This window comes from Hippichthys cyanospilos, chromosome 21 (assembly GCF_059441005.1).
Source record: "Hippichthys cyanospilos isolate Australia breed blue-spotted pipefish chromosome 21, RoL_Hcya_1.0, whole genome shotgun sequence".
Lineage (NCBI taxonomy): Eukaryota > Metazoa > Chordata > Actinopteri > Syngnathiformes > Syngnathidae > Hippichthys > Hippichthys cyanospilos.
Window position 1 is genome coordinate 4,388,675 of NC_142389.1, and position 17,019 is coordinate 4,405,693.

General features: G+C 35.9%; 1 protein-coding gene across 25 annotated transcripts in view; it reads right to left on the minus strand.

The window, feature by feature from the left end:
* adgrb2 (adhesion G protein-coupled receptor B2) overlaps window positions 1–17,019 on the minus strand; it is a 172,435-nt gene that overhangs the window by 69,037 nt on the left and 86,379 nt on the right. For all 25 annotated transcript variants that reach the window (XR_015864052.1, XR_015864051.1, XR_015864055.1 and 22 more), the window contains 10 exons: window positions 13,780–13,944; window positions 12,848–13,012; window positions 11,565–11,666; window positions 10,807–10,913; window positions 9,731–9,925; window positions 8,824–8,892; window positions 7,743–7,851; window positions 7,457–7,603; window positions 3,480–3,567; window positions 2,817–2,919 (listed from right to left, as the gene is read on the minus strand). Coding sequence is in view for 20 of the 25 variants with exons in the window: in XM_088405499.1 (XP_088261625.1) it covers window positions 2,817–2,919; window positions 3,480–3,567; window positions 7,457–7,603; window positions 7,743–7,851; window positions 8,824–8,892; window positions 9,731–9,925; window positions 10,807–10,913; window positions 11,565–11,666; window positions 12,848–13,012; window positions 13,780–13,944 (1,250 nt within the window). In the remaining 5 variants the exon portion in view is untranslated. The remainder of the gene's footprint in view (window positions 1–2,816; window positions 2,920–3,479; window positions 3,568–7,456; window positions 7,604–7,742; window positions 7,852–8,823; window positions 8,893–9,730; window positions 9,926–10,806; window positions 10,914–11,564; window positions 11,667–12,847; window positions 13,013–13,779; window positions 13,945–17,019) is intronic.

Genomic DNA, 17,019 nt, shown 5'->3' on the forward strand with positions numbered 1-17,019 from the left:
GGAGCATCACGCCCGAGTGACAACAGCAACTCCCACAATGCAGATGTGTTGCATCTGCTTGCTCGACGTCCCTCAAGAAAAAAACCATCAAACATCTGCAAGCATCTTCAGCTTCTCTGAAAACCGTTCCACAAGGTTTTCCTGAATATGGATGAAGGATATTTTAGCCTAATCAGATGTGCCGCAAAGACCAGAATGGAGGAGCCGGTAAAGCTTTCTACTTGGTGGATGCAAACTAGATTAAAGTTCAATTACTTAACCCGGCTGGTGAGCTTGGGGAGCCCTAGAGGAAGACAGGATGAAAGATGGGAAGAGGAAGAGGTGAGGGGTATAACATTTGGCATCGTCAAGGGGTTCGCTCTCAGGACGCTGGGATTTTTGACCTCCCGCTTCTTACTTACCATTGAAAAGGCATACAGACTTTTAGGTAGAAAGAAATATTTGACCGTAGTAAGATCACCTTTTCAAAAGGACGTGACCTGTCCTTTGAGAACGAAGCCTGGGGCGACTGCTCTCTGGGCACAGCTTGGGCAGCTGGCTGTTTCTACTTTTGGCCAAGGTTAACACCAAGCGTAATACAGCTGAGGAAAATGGCCGCATTCCATTTTCTTTTTCATGAAACCACACCATTAGAATTGAATCAGCGGCGAATTTCATGACTGCTGGACGACTGTCTAATGCTTGTAAATAATTGCAAATAGTTTGGAACGTACTTGTAAGTATGTTTGAACATTTCTCCTAATACATTCAAACATACTCACAAATACGTTCAAACGTGTCTGCGAATATGATTTGACAACTGAAAATTTGAAAACACTTGCAAATATGTCCCACCAAATTGGATAATATGACCGTTGTGTTATGTTTGCATATAAAATTACGTTCAAACATGCTTGCAAATATGTTTGAACATTTTTGCAAATACATTCAAACAAACTCACAAATATGTTCAAATGTATATGATTTGACACTTCAAAATTTGAACACATTTGCAAATATGTCCTTGCAAAATTGATAATATGACCGTTGTGTTATATGTCTGCACATAGAAATTTGTTCAAACATACTTGCAAATACTTGCAACATACTTGAAGAAATATCTGAAAAATACTTGCAAATATTTGAGCATACTTGCAAATCTGCCAGAATGTTTCTGAAAATAAAATTGAACATGTATTCTAATTAATTCAAACATACTTGAAAAAATATCCAAACATTCTTGAAAACACATTCAAACACACCTGCAAATAATCTTACAAAGTTGTTTGATTATACTTGAAAACACAATTAAACGAACCTGAAAATATTTCCAAATATAATTACAAGTAGGTTGATGAATATTTGAAAATATATCTGATCATAGTTGAAAATATTTTTGAACATACTGGTACCTGTTAATTATGTTTCAAACTTTTGGATATACAATCAAGCATTTGTGAAAATATTTCCAAACATACTTGCAGACATGTTTTAAACTACTTGAAAATATGTTCAAAAATACTTGCAGATATACAGTATTTTGAATTACTTGCAAATATGTTTGAAAATAGTTTCAAAGACATTTGAACATACTTGCAATTTTGTCTCAATGGACATGAAAATGCATTAAAACTTACTTGCAAATTTGTTTACCTGAAAATACTATAATATGTACTTGCAAGTATTCCCGATCCAAACTTTTGAGAATCATGATTAGAGATAAACAGCCCTGATATCATCAATCTAAAATATTATCATCTTGGTTAACGATTATGTGTTTTATTATGACAGTCAAAAGTCAAGGATTACCCGGTTTTGGTAACTCGGTAAAACAAGCCAAAAAAAACACTTGACATTCCACAACTAAAGCGCGGAACAAGATGAAGCACAATAGTGCGGTAATATTGATAAAGTAAGACCTATTATAGATTTATACTCAGCGATGCAAAAATATTGAGTGTTTGTACGTGGGTGTGTATGATGTGAAGACTGCATCATATATTAATGATTCCATATTTTATTTTTGGGAGGATTATGCGCCCACCTTTCCACTCAAGCGCGGTGTAATGAAACCGATGAAAACGCATCTTATTGAGGTTGCCATCCTGTAGTCGTGCCCGCTAAAAAGCAGAGCGGTGAGTCATTTATAATAACATATTTCAATGCAATATAAACTGAATAGGTACCAGGGGACTCAGCAATATAAGAAAGTCAAAAAGGTCCACTTTTATTCACGCCGTATTCCGAATACGGCGGCACTTTATAGCATGCGGCATTTCCTTCTTCTGCTTAACTTAGCAAACACAATTTGTTTATATATATATATATATATATATATATATATATATATATATATATATATATATATATATATATATATATATATATATATATCACACACACCTGGCATTCACTTGATGCGAGAACCTCAAATAGTAGATGAATGTTCAACACACTTTCATTGGTACACCGTCTTGCTTTGAGTAATTTCATTGGTCAGATGAGACGAGACCGGGTGTATGTATTATCTGCTTGGAGCACTACACTAAAAATTCATTATGTGTGTGATGGGTATATGGATGTATAAAAAAAGTGATGAATTTTCATAAAACCAGGAGATTAGTTTTGCGTTATTATTGAAAATATTAATTTTTGCATTTTTGAACTTCCTGAATATCTTGAGTGTCATTTACCAGCAGCCAAGAGGTTCAAATTGTAATCAAAGGGTATGAAAGTTGGGTATAAAGGACGGCAAAATTTTAAACATATTTTTCTCAAAATAAGGTTTTCAGTTTGACAACATTCAAATTGCTATATTTATAAAATCTTTGACTTACGTTGAAAAGAGTAGCAAGCTCCACCACCACCACGGGATCACTGGGTTGCAACTCTGGTCGTATTGTGACCGTCAAGATCTTGGAGTTGATCACCGCAGGTTGACTACGAAAGATTGCACTTATTTGACTGCAATTTCAAGCTCGATAAATACATAGCAAACATGTCAACATAGAGCAAATGACAAAGAATGAAAAATGATGTTCAATATAGAGTTTATTACCTTAGAATGAGCTCACCAAAAAGTCAATTTAAACACCAGATTATATGAAGGAAAGGAGCTCGTATTTTCGTTTTCTCTGGTTCCATGCAAGTTATAGGGCATCTTAGGCCATACTTCTACTCAAAACTGCACTGTACACGTGTATATTCTGAGATAAAAACAGAAGCCTTGAAGGAAATGCAAAATTTGTAGATCTAAAACATTTCTGATAACTACACAGACAAAAGGAGGGAAGATAAGCAACGGGGAAAATATACGGGTAAAGACGGATGAAAAATTGGTGCATGGAATTAGATATGGAAGAAAAGCCAGAAGAAAGGGCGCGGAAATAGAAAAGGTATTGAGGAATACAAGGCAAGTACGACACGATGAAAAGTTTTCAAAGTGAAAAGTTGCATGAAATGAAAAATGGAGCGGCATGACTCTAATGAGCACTACTCACTTTGGTACCGGTAAAATATTGCCCAATGTCCTGTACAAGATGGCTCCGATGACATAATACATTGTTGACTCGGAATCGGTCTCCGCCTCTGCGACACACAATCGTGAGGAGCCAATTAGACAAAATTATGGAACTCTTCACACATATATATCTGCTTTTTCTTTGTATGGATCCATTTCACTCTGCAATTATGGGCAGAGGGCAATTCATGTTAAATCACTTCTTTACGGAAAAAACGTTGTAAATGTTCAACTCATTCGAACATACTTGTGAATACATTTGACGATACGTTAGCTAAATTTTAAAACTTTTTCCCCATAATGCCACAGGGTACAGACAAAATAAAAAAAACAGCAAACATCATTATAAGTTCATGAAAATTTCTAAGAATTTGTACTCAATTACTTATCGACCATATCGGTACAATGTAGACTCAATGCTGTCAATATTTTGTTTTGTTTTTTTCTGGCAATTTAGAGATTTTTTTTTTTTCTTTTGACTGGCAAACTCAATCAAACATACTGGCAAATATGTTTGAACAAAATTATTGTAGGCTGAATGCTATATATATTAAAAAAAATACATCCATAACATCACAGGGTATACAAATAAGTAAGTAAATATATATATATATATATATATATATATATATATATATATATATATATATATATATATATATATATATATATATATATATATATATATATGGCGTTTGTGGGATTCTCAAGTTAATTCATTACGGTTGAATGGATTGGAGACACGTAAATTTAAGTCAACTGTAACCCTGAACAAGGCAAGTTGTTGTGATGATTTAATACCTGCAGAAATCCTTCCAAAACAAAACAAAAGAAAAAAAAACTAACATCACAATTCCATTTTTCACATCAATAGTTATTGTGAATCAAGGTTTGTCTTGTCGAAATTAAAATCCTCTATAAACTGGCACGTCTCATTGTGCCCTGCTGTTGTTGTTCCCTCTTTTAAGCCTTTTCATCCATCCAAGCCTCTTGCGTTACAACAATCCCTTCAGTGTTATATCACAAAAAAGTATGCCCTTCCAAGGACATGTGTTCTTCTGTAAATGTCAATTTGTCTCTCGTGGGTGGGAGGGTGCTGAACAAAATAAGCACACAAGATGAGTAAAAGTTCTCACACTTGGATGCCTTTCCTCATTTGCCCTTCTGGGAAACAACAGAAAAATATCAACTCTGAAGCAGGCAGGGTGGCATTGTGTTGTTTGGTATCATTCGCCATGGGTGAGGTCAAAATTCTGAAGCTGATGCCAAAAGCAAGAACAAAATGAACAAAGCTCTCACTCTATATACATACAAATTATATATATATATATATATATATATATATATATATATATATATATATATATATATATATATATATATATATATATATATATATATATATATATATATATATATGGGTGAAATTTCAGCTCCCTAGCATCTTTATTTCTTTCATCCTAGTGTATTAAAGACATATTGCCAAACAAGTGAAAGAGCGAGTGAGTATGAACAAATTCGGCACAATAGCGCGGAATTTACAACTGAACTGAAACTAAAGTAAACCTAGAAATCAGATGGATGATGACTGATCAAAGCGTTTACTGTTTGGACTCCTTTGCGAAAAGCCGATAGTTCTCACACATTTTTGAAACACAACACAAATGTACTCTTACCAGTCAAGCGGAATGCAGTACAGTACAGTACAGTTCGCAACACAAGGAAGCCACAGCCGCCGCTTTTTCCAGATTACTTAAGGTGAATTCTTGCTGTATCGTATCTCGTATTTGTTGGTGTTTTCTTGTTTGTTTGCCCGGTGAATTCAAATCCTTGGAATAACCGTAGTCCAATCAACACATGTAAAGTTTCTTTTCCTATTTTTCTCATTTTTATTTGCGGTTGTCATACAAAACTAGCAACTCGTTCAACTGCACTTAATATGGTAACCGATATCAAAAACGCAATATATATATATATATATATATATATATATATATATATATATATATATATATATATATATATATATATATATATATATATATATATATATAAAAATTGGCAGATTTGCATGTTATTGAAACTTTTGTGGGTTTTTAAAATGAATAACTTACTGAATGTTACACGCTATTTTAAAAGAAAGGCTAGGACAAGTACTTCAGGGTTCTCTTGAAGGACTGTCTGATTTTACTTGGCTGCTCGTCAAGGTTAGACCCAGTCGTTTACTCTTGTTCTTCCAGTCAATCTGTTTTTTCCAGTCTCTTTTGACTCCTTGCAAGAAAAAATTTCACCAATTGAAGGGTTCAAACACAAAAGCAGATGTCAATTTTTTTTATGAATCTTATTACTTTTGCTCTTGTTATATATATATATATATATATATATATATATATATATATATATATATGCATGCTGTCAGCAGACAGTAAAGCAGATGGCGAGGTCCAAAACACAGAATGTTGTGAGTGCCAGTCAAAGGGTCATTGCCATCAGAAAACGTCAAAGGCCTCAGACAGCTCTGTTCTTTCGGCCTTTAGTTTCCTCAGATCTGTAATTTGGGCAGCAGTGCGAGACAGGAAGTCACACAATGTAATTTCCTGTGAGATGTAACCTTTGCCTTTTTTTTTGTGGTATCAGCCTATTTGACAGTTCTCGCATAGCATTTTTTCTCTAGCTGTCAATGATGTTAACATAGTTAGAGCTTCTGTTTAACACGCACATTTAGTTTGTCTATTTTGACCCATAGATTCAAATTGATTGGCATTCAGATCGGTAACTTGATTTTGGCTGTTAATATTACGAGCTGATTCAACATTTTCAAATAGTGTATGCTTTGCTCCAATTGTGTGTTAACTCTTGTGGTATTATGTTACATATTATGGAAATTCCTTTGATTTTTTATTTTTTATGATATCAAAAAAGAACACTAAGGAGTTGAAATTTCAAGCAGATATTCAAAAAATATAACATTTTAAAGTTCATTAATTCTGACATTTTTATGTGAGTACAGCTGGACGTGCAAGATTTTTTTGTACGAAAATAAACATTGTCCAAATGTTGGACCATATCAAACCATTATAATTACAATGTCTGCGATGCATTTTAATAGGATTTATTACATCGATTTTTTTGTGATTTTTGTATTATTCTGTTGAGCGGCTGTCAAACTATCTCAGCAAAGAGAAAATTCTTTGTTGACTTGTGTTTCACCTCAAGAAAGTAGGTGGCAGTAGAGACCAGATAATGGCTATGTCTTAAAGTGTATTCATCACTTCACAGGCTACAGACAGACCATAAAGTTTTTCCATGTTTTAAATTTAACTTACATACGTACGGACACAACTGACGTCACTGAAAATTGACTGGTTAAAGGGAAAAAAAATGATTAATAACTAATTATTACACCTTTAGTAGCATTTACAAAATTACGAAAAAATACAATGTTTACAGTTTGCAAAATATGTGCATGAGGGTTAAACAGCCCAACTATTGACTTTGTACAAGAAAGTGTTAGAAATTCAAGAAAATCCAAAATAAAAATATAAAAACACCCCTACAAAAGCTGTCTGTCTTTTTGGATGAGGCATATTTGAAACGGGAAACATTTACACTGGGGAAAGACTTATTGGCTAACAAGACCGGCGAGCCTGTTGGGTGGTGTGATAACAGTTCCACAAATGTGTTGCGACAGTAGAGACAATAACTAAAAGGGATCCAAATTGTAAACTAGCTGTTTGTCTGGTGCTTCTGCCACATTTTCACGAGCGGGAATGCAACGAAGAATATCTCACAGGGTGTGAAACATATCTTATAACATTGATCCTTGGATATAAATTCCTAAAAGAAAACATAATCTGATGTAAGGAACTTCTTTTCTGCTGAATGTACCATGCTTGAAACTTCGAACTTTATGGGAACTTTTTCATACACTAATTGTTTTTTTTGGAGTCTTGCTACCTTCATTTGGTAGAGTAAAGACGTCCTTGGGGATGTAGAGCTTGTCCTCTGCTGTTCTGGCCCAGTCCTTCATTCCCCTGCGGCCTTTCATGGGAAAGTTAATATCACTGGAAACCGCTGACACCGGCTCTCGCTGGATTGTTATCACTGCGCAAACAAAAGTCGGTAATACTTAAAACTCACAACTGGGTGAAAAATGCTGAAGCTGTCTGTGTAATGATATCGTGAGAAATTGAAATACCGATACAAGATACGGTAACAAATTGAATCGTTGCAAGGTGCTTACTGAGGTTGTTGGTAACCACTAAAAAACTCTGGAAAGGTTTTTGGGCTTCACCAATGAGATGAATGAAATCTTCTAAAATTCTCATCAGCAGTGCAGCACCAGGGGCCACCTGAAAATGGAGGAAAAACAAATAGGATTGTTGCATGTTAAATTTAGAGCCCGTTTTACAAATAATGATTCGAGAACGTGAACAAAGAAGAAAAAAAAAAAGACACCGGGATCTTTGAAGGGATTCTCACTTTTAAGGAAAGGTCAGAATTCTCACTTATTTCATCCTCAGAATTTCCTATTTGAAGTGAAACTTCTGATTTTACTGTGAGAAGTCCGAATTCTGATTTTAAGGTGAAAAATCTCAAAAATGGAGTCAGAATTCTAAGACTTAAAGCAGAAAACTAACTTTAGAGTGAAGTTTTTTGTTAGAATTTTGAGGGGTAAGAATTGACAATAATTCAAATCAGAATTTTGACTTTAGGTGAGATTTCTGAGAATAGTCATAATTCTGATCATAATCGGATTTCTGAGAATGACAACACAATTCTGACTTAAGAAAATTCTGACCAAAGTGAGAGTCCAATTCTGATTTTAATATGATTCTGAGATTTTTTACTTCAAAGTGAAATTTCTAAGAATAAAATCATACTTCTCACTTTCACTCATTCACTGCCAGTAAAAATGTATTTTTGACATCTATAGCCGTCATTGGCAGTGAATGAGTTAAAACTTCTTCCACGAAATTGAAGATTCAATTATTTATTGCAATTGGCAATATTATGTGGACAAAGCATAATGAGAAGTAGAATAATTGACCCATTCACCGTCAGCGCAGTAAAATTGAATTTGTGACATCTATAGCCGTCATTGGCACTGAATGAGTCACAGTTCTGACTAAAGCAATCAGATGAAATCAAAATTCTGACTCTAAAGGGGATTCTGACTTCGGAATCACAATTTAAAGATAAGTTAATACCCTTTCAGCCCTTTTATTGATTGATTTGCTTATTTATTGAATCATGTATTTAAGTTTTTGTACCATGGTATCAAGCTAGTAGTAATTTAATATCAATAAATACACAACATTTACCTGGTGTATGTCTTCCCACTTTTCCAGATTTTCCATGTCCAACATATGACTGATTATCTGGAAGAATTTCTAAAGCGAAACAAAGACATTCTTAATTCTCGATAAATATTTGTACAAAATCAAATAAAAGCACATAAAGTGTCAAGCCTTTTCTAAAAGACAAATAATAAATATTTGTCCACAGGAAAATGTTCAACATAAAGCAGCATCTTTTGGGATAACATTAGAGATCTGTTCACAAAAATAAATTAAACATAATTATTAATACATATTTATACAAAAATATAAGTTTCAAACCTATTCTTAAAATTATTATATTATATTATATATAATTATTATATTAATACTTATAAATAAATATTTGGCCACTGAAAAATATTCGACATAAAGTGTTCTGTTTTAGGATTACAGTAGTGAGCTCGACACAAAAATAGCTCATTAACTTAATATTTGTCCCCCCATCCCCCCCCCCTCCCCAAAAAAAAAAAAAAAATCAACATAAAGGATCAGATTTGTTCTCTAAAAGAAATAATTATAAATATATGAAATATATGTTAAAGTGTCCACTTTTGGGATCATACTGTAATATAGATGTGTTCAAAAAACGAAATCATTAACTGACAGGTAACGAGTGGGGGCGCATGACATGTTGGGTCGAACCATTCTAGTATTGGGGAGAATCCGGCTTTTCACAAAAATGAAATTAAATAACCTATCGAACATAAAATTTGTTTTATAAACTTTCCTGAAACAATTAATTCATTCAATAATTACATTTAAAGGGTGTTTTGGTTTTCTTCATTTAAAATCTCGAGTATCTCCTGAAGTTCCTTCATTTGAGAACCACCGTCCTGTCGTAAAGATATCCACCTGCCTTCCACATGACTGATGTTTGGCTTTGACCTACCTGCACGTCGTCTGGAGCTGGGATGTAGGTTGCTCTTTTGAAGGTGTCCGTCACATTTCGCAAGATCTCCGTGGAAAAGAGAAGGTCGCCACTGTAGTAGCTCCTCCTCTGCAAAAGCTCCAGGAGACTTCTTACGATCTGAGACATCCCCTCACCAGCCAGGGTCCTCTGACCCTTCGCGAGATGCTCTCGTAACTTCACATGAAAGACAGGAGGACAGTGAGGACAGAACGTGGACAATAAGACACATTTTAAACCTTGTGCATGATTTCTACTCCTTTGATCTTTTTATGTATTTCACAAAGCATTAAAACAAGGCACCAGGGAGCTGAAATTTCACCCAGACGGTGACAATATGTCAAATTTCAACATGGTTAGAATACCGCTGGATTAGGACAAGGAGCTTGGTAACAAAAAATTATTTGAACATGGCAACTTCGATTGCCTGTGCTTAAAATAGCCCAGAAGCACTCTTGGACAAAAATTGGATCTCGTCAGCGAGGAATAAGTAAAGCATGACAGTGTGTGCGTGTGCACGTTTGCGATGTGTGAAATGCAGAGTGAGCGGAAAAGAGAGAGAACAGAAGATAACATCAATCACGCAAAATTAATTATTGACTCGCGGTTTTAATGGAGGCTTGGAACATAAGGTAACGGTGCAATCAAGTTCTCCACTTGGCAATCTCTAAGCCCCCCTCACCTACTCCCGACAAGCCCAAACCCGGCCCCCTATAATCTCCCCTACCGTAATCAAGGAGAGGGAAAGGTGGAAGTTCACAGAGCAGTCAAAGTCTAGCTGATGAACACGTTCATTAGCCGCGTTCATTAATTGATAAGTGTGAGTGCAAAGCTCTGGAAAAAGCTAATTATAGATACTGGAACACTGCGAGTAAACTTAGAAAGCACCGTCGCTTAAGATTTTTTGTCTTTAAAAAAGTCCCTTAATTTTCGAGGTTACATTTATTGTCAAAAACGGAATGTGTGACAAATACAATGCAATGCTAGCTCGCTAGCGCTTGAAAATAATGATAGCCGAGTAGGATTCTGTGATGTGCGTGTTTTAAATGGGAACTTACAGATATATGTAAATATCTATATTCAACTGAGATGCATCTGGCGAAGCTCGGAGGACCCCAGAAAGCAACTCCATTATTATCCAGCATACAACGACGACTAGCAGATCCTAAAAGGGAAAAACCAAAAAGCGTACGTCACAGATATTAGTTTTGAGTGTGTGTGTGTGTGTGTATATTAGTAATTTTCTTATATAAACCACAACTTTTTTCTAGTGATTTGAGCCCTGCGGCTTATAGTCCAGTGCAGTTTATCTATTGTCATTATTTTTTTTTTTTTGCTGGCCACTAGGAGGCGTTCCACCAATAAAGCAACTGTGTGTACATATTCAAAGTGTAAATTTGTGTGACAACCGTTAAAAAGAACTGAAATGATGATGTGAATCAACAGCTGTCTTCAAAAAATAGTTTAGAAAATACAGTATTCAAAAGATTAAAAAAATGTGTATAAAATGGATACGATCTTGGATAAACGTTTGTGACGTGTAATTTGATATACAGTACATGTGATTTTATATATTAATTATGTGCATTGTTTTCATATGTTCATACTGTTGCTATTAGCAGGCAATTAAACAAAAGATATATTAAGATATTAAATAAAAGATATGTCATGTTTTCTCAAAATCACACATCTGTAGTAGAATTATGAATATAATTCTATATGTTAATTATATTCGTATTTGTGTACGTGGTGTTTTCACAAAATCGGGCATATGTCACCAATATTAGTTTTGAGTTATTAATCAACAACGACTAACCAGTAGCGTTTGTTGGACACTTGTTGTAAACCGTTTCTCCAGCCGAAGCTCTCTTCCACGACATTGTGAGGAGGTTCTCGTCTTTACATATCTCATGAGGAGCTGCGGGAAAAAGCGAGATACAAAAAACGTCAAATGGACAGGAAAGGAAAATTCACCGTTCACATCGTCCCACAGGAGGCGTTTTATGACATATGCGAATTTGTCGTAGTATGTTAATAAATGTCAAAATAAAAGCATGATTTTAGACAACCACATTTTTGATTGTGGTACGATTAAAATGATACGATTAAACGGAAGAAAAACGCTTTCGTAAAACCGCCTTTTGAAGGACCAATTCCTTCGTTGCTTATCTTGAAGGCGCTCTGCTTCCTTCACAGTCATGATCTGCTGTTTACTGGCATCATTCCACTCAGATGAACAGAAGCCAGAACGTCTCAACTGCGAGATATATGCGATAACCACTACTCCCCCCAAAAAAAGGCTCTCGCCAAAGAAAAAAATCAAATCAAGGTTCTTGTGCAGCCGCTTCCAATTCCATTCGTTTATACATAGCTCAGTGCTCCTTGTCAGTGTCACTGCCCCAGTAGAGTATCTCGCTCCCCTCTTTCATAACCCTGATGAAACAAATGCAAGAGAGTGCTCTGAAGATATTCCAAAGGGGGCAGAAAAAAGATGAAGAGGGATGACGGAAAGTGGAGAGACAATATGATATTCCCCGCGCAACGCCAGGAGAGATGATACTCTTCTCGGCCTAAAAGTGGCTTGAGAGGTTTTTTTTTTTTTTTTTTTTTTTTAACAAAAGGGGTGTGGCGAGGCTGCACCGAGAGCTTCATCGTGTGTCGGAAACCAATGTGAGCTCAAAAATACGCTCGCACTCGCTTATTAGAGATGGACTTGTGTTTATTTCTGGCACCGGATTTATTGTTTTTGAGAATGTCTTTTTCAGGGTTGGTTAATTTTGATGCTGCAATTAATTATGACCGTTTTTTCCGTACTATAAGGCGCACCGGATTATAAGGCGCACCCTCAATTAATGACACATTTCAAAACTTTTTCCAAGGCGCACCCTCAATAAGTGACATATTTTCAAACTTTTTCAATCACAACATAGCAATACTCAAAGTAATAACAATAATAACTCAAATAATAACTCTAGAGGTTGAGAGAGATGTAAAATCCGATTCTTCTCAATCTTTGATAGCTTATGACTGCATTATTCTGGCTCCGCCCCCTTTACTACATGTTAAATAGATCATGTTATATGAGTACATGAGACTAACCAGGGCACTTCTTCTCGTTGCAGGACCGAACCTCCTCTGCAGAACCTTCACATGGGTAGCCTTGTTCCCCGTTGCCCTCACATATCCTGGAGCGCCGCTGCCATCCCGAGTCACATGTCTTGCTGCAGAGGCTCCAGTGGTTCCAGTTGCCCCAGTTCCCCCCACCTAGATTAAGAGGAAAATGGAAAAAAAATGGGTGGGGGGTGGGATTCTAGGTCATTGGTACTTTAAAAATCTCTCTCTCTCTCTCTCTATATATATATATATATATATATATATATATATATATATATATATATATATATATATATATATATATATATATATATATATATATATATATATATATATATATATATGAGCTTTTGGGATAATAGTAGAGTTAAGTTCACAAAATCTTTAACTTGACAGGTAACGAGCGGTGGAACATGACAAGTTGGGTCAAACCATTCTAGTAAGAGGGAATTTTTACAATAATGACATCGATTAACCTACTGAACATAAAATTGAGTTTTATGAACTCATATTTTCCTGAAACAATTCATGCAACAATGTTTGTTTGTATTAATACCCCCATTTGACAAGCACTGACTTAGCTCAAAGAAAATTTCACAGAGGGTAGATTACCGACAAAAAAGTTAAGCAAAACTGTTCTCGTTTACAATTCTAAGCTTTGTGATTGCATTCTTTTATTATTTATTTGCATGAAAAATGGAAGACCCAGTGAGCCCTACTAAAACACACTCACGTTCTTTTCCTTAAGGACCCCCCCTTAAAAAATACAAGCCGAATTGGCATCCGAGCCGAAATCGCTGCATACCACAAATCAGCGACGGCGTGCGATGCCTTTAGATAATCCAAACTGCATGTTTGCATAATAACACGGTAGGACCTGTGTGGGTGAATACTAAGCAACGATTTGCGTGGCTCACCGGTGCACGAAGGGTTGCTGCACTCCCTGCTCTCTTGATGGGGGCCCTTACACTCGGCCCACCCGTGCACCGAGGCGCTGCAACGTCTCTGCCTCTGCTGGGTGCCCGTGTTACAGGAAACGCTGCATCTTGACCAGGGGCCCCATTCCAACCACTTGCCCTCCACTGGACCCCGTGGAAGACAGGCGGAAATTTTGGGTTGACGGCGACGGATGTAAAATAGAGAGAAACATAGACAAAAAGGTAAAGATGAAACGGCGATATCTTAAAAAGACGTTAAAAAAAAGGTTAATAGAACGAGTAAACAGGGTGCAGGTGTTACTTTGTTTCCCATAAATAGCATTCTTACAACAACGCCCGTGTTAAATATTTAAATCCGTCGTCAAAGACCTGCTAACGATTCCTTTTATGTTGCGATTTCAAGAGTTCACACAGAGTGTTGAAGGTTGATGACGATTTCATTTCTTGACGGGTGTTTGCGCATTAATAGATGGAATTTAAAAATAGATATATTTCGCTGCAATGCGGTAACACCTGTCAAACGATCCACAAATACCAAAGCGCTTTACCAAAGCCCGGTGACACACATCACGCAATCAAAGCTCCCACTCCTGATGCGCGTGAGAAAAGGATTGCGGGAGTAATCGAGTTGTCAAGTAAAATACCCGAAAAGCCCCCTCCGAAAATTACAATGATCAAGGCGAGATGGTTTGTCATGGTCTTGAAAGCTAATCATACGTTGGGTAATTTGGAGTGTCAAAGGAAATAATGCTGTGGGCTGGCAGTATGAGCTTGGATGAAGGTAGAGGGCAAAGACAATAACGTTGGTGTCGGACGGACTACTCATTATCTCCAAAATTATCACCCCAAAGTTTGTACAAACATCAGCATTGCATTGTGAACAACATTTTCCACAGATTGTAGACTTGTCTGTATATTTTTGACTTATTCAAGCTAGCTTACTATGTCCCAGTGACAACAGGAGGACATTTTGAAACAGTGATCCCTCACCTATCGTATCCACAATTAAAAAAAAAAAAAGCTATGGCGGAGAGACTCACTGTGACGGTTTCCTGCATGCCAGACAGATGAGGTAACTATAAATACACTTGCCACAGATGTAGAACTACTGCAGTACACATATTTACTTAAAGTTGGGAGTTGGGGCGGGAGTTGGGGCGGGAGTCGATTCCAACTCCTGCCCTCATTGGTCGATGGTCGCGCCGGGAGCCAATTGCTTGTCTTATAAAAGACCTTCTAGTGACCTGCAAGACACTCAAACCTGATTTCAAGATGGAGATTGGGACTTCTATAAAACACTGTTCACCGAGAGGTTCACCGTTGAAAATTTCTTACCTAGATTTCTTTTATGATAAAACGGTACAAGTATTTCAAGTGTACACTCATCTTTATCATGTACAGATTTGACTTTAAATCTATATCGGGGTTTTCACTCCGGTCCCAATTAACCGCGAAAAACCATTTCCATTGATGTCTCATGTGTTTGGGTGGGGGGCAATTCTCTTTGCTGAGACAAAATTGACATAACATTGGACACAGAATATAGAATACAAGCAAGTAAACCCTAAAACAATTATAGTCAAACTCTAGATAAGTACTTTTTAATATTACACGTGGAATGTTAATATGATGAAACCTGTCACACAGTATGTATCTGCATATATTTGTCATTCGCAAACATATTCCAATCCAATCCACTGATGCTGCTTAAATAGATTAAAGAGGAAGCCAATTAAGCTAAGTGCAAATTTACATTGCTATTATGCATAAAATTCATTTACAATATTGTGACTGGCATGTATTCGGAGAATCCAGGGCTGTGATCATTCAAAATACTATTGTCTGGTATTCATCATTTCAAAAGTGCTCTGTGTGTGAACTTTGAAATACACAATGCATTAATGGGTTTTAAGCAGTGTGCATACATGGCATTCCTCAACAACACAATTCCATTAAGGCTACCAAAAGGAGTACAATTTGAGCTATTGCGGATTATTAACAGATTAATTCTGATTGTATCAGTTTGTGTGCGTTTCAGTCTTCTGGGGTGAAAAAAACTAAAGGTCAATAAATTATTCGATAAATGGTAAATTAAATGGTGAAAAATGCCCCATTCTTTGTAAAAAAGGAGCTTGCTTACCACAGAAGCAGCTCAAATTTAGCTTACCACATCAATGCAAAGTATCAACTGTGTCTACAACGATAGCAACAAAGTAGCTCTTTGCCAAAGTAAATTGAAGAACATTTCAACACATTTCTGATGAATAGAATGATTGATGTTTTGTTTCAATGTCATTTTCAAATAACTCTGAGTAACAAAAGATAAACATCACCATTCCTCCTGATGGTTCAAACTAAAATTCGCAGCCAATACTTGGAATTAGCCTCAAATACAGCTGAAGCTAAATGAATATAACTCCATTTATTCAAGAAAATCTGTCATTGTATATCATGGTTTTGGTCTGCCACAATAAAACAATGTATTAAGTCAAAATGTTGAGGGTTTTTCCCACATTTTTGTAGGTGAGATTAAAAAGAGATTAATTAGATCAATTAATTACAGATTGTTTTTAATCTATTTTTTTAATCTCTTGACAATAGTAAAATAAACCATTTGGATTTAATAGCTCAATTTTGAGAGTGTGAAAGAAAGATGCAATTATTCAAAAAAAGGATGTCCATCCATCCCTTGATTATTTTTAATGCAGTTATATGAAATATCTTTTTTACACTTTGCATTTAAAGTTATTTAAAGTTAAACTCGTTTTTGAATCTCTTGACAATACTAAGCTAAGACTATTTAGTAGCTCCATCGTGCACAAGAAAGTCATTATACAGAAAAGGATGCCCTACCATTAATACTTTTTATGCAGTCATATAAAATAATAAGTCTTTTTTTTTTTTTACTCAAACACTCTGCATTTAAAGTTATTTTTTTCCCATTTTAATGTCAGTGCTTTCAAAATAAATGCCTTTTAAAGGGCACGGCACACGCAAGTACATTAAGTGTACCCAAAGTGTAAGCGTACCCTTCCGACAAATGCTGATAATTAAATGTCTGCAGACAAAATAGTCTCGGCTGAGACACAGCCTAGTCATCTGTGTCCACTGTTGTGTTCATTTTGTCTCTGCGTGTAAGTAAAGTTAGCCGCATCCCCCCAAAAAAACAGACTTAAAATAAGTCATCAGTTTTTTATTTCATTTAATTTTCGAAACCTT